This window comes from Elephantulus edwardii, unplaced genomic scaffold (genome assembly GCF_000299155.1).
Source record: "Elephantulus edwardii isolate Elephantulus edwardi_28Jun2011 unplaced genomic scaffold, EleEdw1.0 scaffold00088, whole genome shotgun sequence".
Lineage (NCBI taxonomy): Eukaryota > Metazoa > Chordata > Mammalia > Macroscelidea > Macroscelididae > Elephantulus > Elephantulus edwardii.
This window is the reverse complement of record NW_006399838.1, coordinates 7,459,433-7,464,995: the sequence shown is the minus strand read 5'-3', so window position 1 is coordinate 7,464,995 and position 5,563 is coordinate 7,459,433. Positions and strand designations below refer to the sequence as shown.

At 46.9% G+C, this 5,563-nt stretch overlaps 1 protein-coding gene across 1 annotated transcript in view; it reads right to left on the bottom strand.

The window, feature by feature from the left end:
• Nucleotides 1-855: 855 nt before the first annotated feature.
• Nucleotides 856-5,563, bottom strand: part of SLC7A14 (solute carrier family 7, member 14) — an 82,093-nt gene continuing 77,385 nt past the window's right edge. Inside the window, exon 7 of the mRNA XM_006890359.1 lies at nucleotides 856-1,462. Within this exon, the coding sequence (XP_006890421.1) occupies nucleotides 1,140-1,462 (323 nt within the window). The 3' untranslated portion in view covers nucleotides 856-1,139. The remainder of the gene's footprint in view (nucleotides 1,463-5,563) is intronic.

Here is a 5,563-nt window from a genome sequence, read left to right as displayed (position 1 = left end):
AATCTTAAGGAATGCAATTACCTAAGTAGCTGGACTTCAGCCTTTTTTGTTTTTAGACTACATCCACCAATGAAAGGCTCACATAGCCTAAAAAAAATAATCTCCAGACTTCATAATGTCAGAAATATGAAACAGAATTTGCAATGCGATCTCAGTGGCTGGGTCATGTCTCCTTGTAAAGATGTTTTATCTGATCACGGAACAAACGGTCCACTTCTTCAGGGCATATTAGTGCCGTGAAATCAAGGTCTATCTCTGTCTGCTTTCATCGTACTTGAAGGAGCTCAGAGCCTGGTCTAGGAGAGGGCATGACAGAGAGGTATCTGTTGCCAATTGCCCTCTGGCCTTCCGTGCAGGAGGTGGCCATTTCATTCTTTCTGGGCATTCAAGTTGAGCTTTGGTGGCCCTTCTGACCGTATTCAGGAGGGAGTGCTGTGTGCTCTTTGCTGAGTCAGAACTCTCTGGGGAAACATTTGCAGAGACTCTGACTTCACCAGATCATCAGTGATGGTTTGGAGACATTGGGATCTAGGTGAATCAAGGGAAGCACATGTCTTACCCTTCTTGTCTTTTGGGGCTGTCAGGACATAATGTTTCTTGCCCAGGAACCGCCAACCTGTGCCTGCCCACCCAGGGCAGCAAGTACCAGCCCTACATGCTGGGCAGAGCATTGCCCCTGCGGTCTCCTCGGGCTGAGATGTCTGTGCACACCCCCACCCCCTTTGGCACACCTCCCAGAGGAGCTGCAGCCTGAGTTTGGTCCAGGGGACCTGCTCCTTGCTTTTGGGGGGGGGGGGTCTTGCGAAGAAGCAGAAAGATTCAACGAGGAAAGCAAAAACCTGGGAAATATTTGCCACCATCGTCTCTGATGGTTGCATCTAAGAAGGAATTTCTTGTCACCTCCTACTTAGCTTTTCTTGCGGGAAGGAGGTATGGAACCCAGGGTGACCTCCCGTCAACCCAGCTAGCTATCCTGAAGAGCAAAAGTAGCAAATGACAGGCCATGTCAGGGGACTGACTCTGGGGGAGGCTGGGTTTGTGAAATGAGAGCCAAAAAGAGAAAGTGTTCACATTGTAGCCCACAGATGAAATTACCGAAAAGAAATCGCCGTCCTCTCCACCCTCGCGCGTGTTTGCTCTTATTCTGGGGAGTAATCTAACTCATCGTTTGCAATCAGGGCCTCTGAGTTCTGTTTGTGTTTGCTTTTGCTCTTTGCTTTGCTACTTGTCCGGCTGTTGGCCTTAGCATCTGCCATCTGTTGGTAGGAGTAGCTTTTGTCCTCGGCCGGCTGGGCCCAGTCCTCCTGGCCGTCTCCCTCTGGGGCGTAGGAGAAGCCCTCCTCCACCGAGAAGGGGTCATCCACGTCGTAGCGCTGATACGTGCTCTGGTGCAGGGCCTCCTCGCGGGCGCTGATTTCCAGGGTGCTGTTCCAGATGCCGTACCCAAAGTAAATGAGCATGCCTGCATGGGAGGAAGGGCACAGGGCAGTCAGCAGGTGAGCTAGGACCCGTGGGGCAGGTGGGGAGATCACCTGGAGAGGTGAAGTTAGGGTTCGCTTCACGGGCTTTCTTTAGCTCTCACAGTGTTTGGTAAAGATTCTTATTAGACGGCATTTAAGACACCCTAAGTGCCCATCAACAAATGAACGGATAGAGAAGCCATGGTATATTCACACAATGGAATACTACCCTGCATTGAAAAACAAGGAACTCATTCAATATTATGCAAAATGGGTGACCCTGGAGAACATTATGCTGAGTGAAATATCTCAGTCACAAAAGGACAAATACTGCATAGTGCCACTGTTGTAAAACGGGACTGATATCGGGGTTGGGGTGAGACTGAGAAAAACTGGATAAATTATGTTTACTGCACTGAAACAGATGAGGGAGAGAACAGTTTAAAAGCCATATATGATTGGGTATTATGGTTATGACATGGGTCCAGAATGATGGTTGCATAGTGGAGTGTACTCGGGGGTGGGGGTGGGGGCGATTGTATACCAATGAAGGAATTTTTCTTTTACTTTTCAAAGAGAGGAATGAACTGGTGGGGAGGGGTGGGCTGGGAGAAAAGTGCAACGATGAATGAATGGAAATCCAAAGTCTCTGTAAACGTTCATGAAAACGAATACAAATAAAGTGAGGAGACCTTTTATAAAGTATTGCTGTTGTGTACCATGGAGTTAGAATTGACCCATAGCCCATCCTCTGCTGGGTTTTCAGAGGCGGTTATAATTAGTTAATGATTAACTAATACCTATTGTTTTTAAAAGTTAGAAGAAGTGTTGACAGCATGTTGTCACTCCCTGCCATCAAGTTGGGTACAACTCATAATGATCCTATGAACCGATCTGGGTCCTGCCCTGTTCTGTGTCACCCTCTTCATCTCTGATACACTTGAGCCCACGGCTGCAGCCCCATAGCACCCACTTTTCTACATTTCAGTTTTTGGGTGGAGGTGAGAGAAATCGCCCCTGATGACAGAATGTTCACTCTCTAGGTCACCTCAATCCCTGACTCCCCAGCTGATACTCAGTTTTCTAATTCTGGTAGAGATAACTCTGTGTGCCGAGTGGAAAAGGAGTCGCACTGCGAAGCCCAAGGCAGGGCGTTAGGATCTGGCTACTGCTCCGAGGGAGACGGATGGGCAACCGCCTCTCGAGCGATTTACAGCCTCTGAAAACGCACTGGAGGGTCAGCTCAGAGTCAGCTCTAACCTGACAGCACACAACAACACTCTAGCGGAGTGTCTGCTTCAGGTAGTGGTCTTCACCCAAAGGCTGGGTGTCTTTGACGGTTAGAGTCCACAGGGGCCCAAACTGGAGGGTCCCTCGGAGTCAGAACAGACTCGATGGCGTTTAGCTTGGGTTTGACATTCACAGCCTGACATTTGCCCTTTTGAATCAGTTATCGTAGACTTGACTTCAACTCATGGCAACCCGACGTGTGTCAAGAACAGAACTGTCCAGAGCACTTTCAATGGTTGAGCTTTCAGAAGTGATCACTCCAGGCTTTTCTTTCAAGGCACTTGTGGGTGGGCTTGAACCACTAACCTTTTGGCTAGCAGCTAAGAACACTCATGGTTTGCACCACCCAGAGATTCCTAGCATTTTGCACCCTGGGTTAAATGTTTCTTGATTAATACAGTGTATCCCAACAGTCCCACAAAATGTTATATTCCCTCCCTCCATCAGGGACCCCTGTTTGTAAATCTTCACTTAGTAACATGCCTGTGTCAGTCAGTCTACCAAAGACACAATGTATTACTGCTGCTCAGAGCTGTCTGGCTTTTTTTGCCTTTCTTAGCACACCTGTCCTGTGCTGACCTGTTTACCTGTCTCTCTCTGCAGCTCACTGAAGACCTCTACAGAAAACTGGTAATTAATATTGGTTGAATACATGTGAACTGCTGATGAGGAAGAAAATAACAATCTGACTTTTAAGAGCTGATATTCCAAGCAAAGACTTTAGACACTCTAGCTAATATGTTGCTTTATGAGATGAAGTTTTATTTCTATTAATTTTTAAAAGTAACATTGAAAGATAACTTTGGAGGTTCATTTTCTACCTTGTAGGGCCCATAAATTCTCAGTCTGGAAAGCTGAGACGCAGGGCTTTTAAAGGGGACAAGCATGTGAGTTCCGGGTTCAAATCTTGCCTCCGTCACTAGTTTCTGTATCCCTGGACCAATTACGCAGCCTCTTTGGACTTCAGTTTTATCATTAGTAAAGTCCGAAGAGTTAAAGAATCTTTAATGAAGTTATCATAAAAACAAAATTAGGTAAGTTGTGGTTCTCAATTTTAGCTCACTGGGGTTTTTCTGGCACAACTTTGATATCCTGGTCTCATCCCTAGAAATTCAGTTTTAATTGACTTGTGGTGAGATCTAAGCATCGGTATATTGTTGAAGCTTAGCAGGAGGTTCTGATGGTCAGCCAAGGCTGAAAATCCCTCAGAGAAGGAACATAATCAAGTCCCTGATTCTTGAGTTCCAGCATCACCTAGGATGAGCCCGGGAGGCAATTGTGCAACCAGCTTCCAGGCTCCTGACACTTTAGAGGACTGTTAGCCTCTGACTTTGTTAAACCTGCAGGCATCTGCCGGACAGTTGATTTAGAAGCCCAGATCCAGCCTGCCCTGGTGCTTGAGAAGCCCCTGCTTGCTTTTAAATTTGAAGTGTGTCTTTTTAAGCTTGGGTTTCTCCCCTGCTGTCTCAAGTGACACTCCCCACCTCCTGCTTGGTGAAATCAACTTTCCAGGAGCCAAAGTAAGCAGAGATTTATAGTCCTAATTGGTAATAAATCCTTGAGTTAATAATTTGCAGCTGTAGCTATTACTTCTCAGATGGTGGCCTCGACTTTTTGGGTCTTTAGTCTTTGTTTTCTGGGGGTGGGGTGCTCGTGAGGTGGGTGGGTACTTACTATCCTAGTGCAGAACAAGGCATCAAATCAAAGGCTTTCTGAAAGGAGTCAAAATGCTGGTTCTTGACAAATTCCTTTGGCTGAAGCATGTTCAGGACTTGAGTGTGGATTTCAGGGAACCAAGGGCATCTGTGAGCATATGTTTATTTTTGCCCTGTTTTATCTTTTGGGGCATGTTTCCCCTAGCCATCCACGTGGGTGCCAAGACTTGACTCCTACCCTTGCTTGGAATCCGTGTTGGCAGCTCTTTCCTGTCGGATCCTATTTATAGATGGTTTATTTCCTTGCTGAATGCCATCAGCCATCACAGATGTTCCTCCCGGGAGCCCTGGTAGTGCCATGGTGGAAGCATTTATGGCTAACCGAAAGGTCAGAAGTTTGAACCTATCAGCTGTTCTGTGGGAAAAAGTTGAGGCTGTGAGCTTCTGTAAAGGTTACCTTCTTAGAAACCCAGTGGACCGGTTCTGCTCTCCCTGCAGGGTCACTGGAAGTTGGGGCCACTCGTGGATTCTGTCCCTGATTTCTCTTCTCTGCCACTACACAGTCCACTGCTGTTACCAAACACTTTCCTTGTGCCTACTAGGTCCTGGGGTGTCAGAGAGTCACAGCTATAGGAATTCTTCCAGAACTTGGATGTGCTTCCTCATAGACTCAGAAACATCTAGAACTGGAGAAAACACTCGATTATCTGCCTAGTTGAAGAGCTTTCTTTTATAAAAGAAGAAACACACGTATGGAAAGATTGTATGCTTGCTTGGGTCGGAATGACAGAACTGGTATTCTGTGTGGATAGAGGAAAATGTCGTTTGACTGCCCTGTTCCCTTCTCCCGCACTTGCTCTGCAAGCTGATTTATAACCTACACTGATCCCACTGCCACCGAGTTAATGCCAATGAATCGTGGTCCTGAGTACAACTTCGTTAGCTTCTCAGGCTGAAGTCATTACAGAAGCCAGATTGCCTCATCTTCTCCCCACAGAGCAGCTGGCGGCTTTGAACCCCTGGCCTTTGAGCTATCAGTGGAGTGCTTAGCCATCGAGCCACCAGGGAATCCTTGCCTGATTTATATTGTTGTTATGTATCATCAAGTCAAACCGCCCTATAGCTGACGCTCCAGCGGGTTTTCAGAGGCAGTTAATT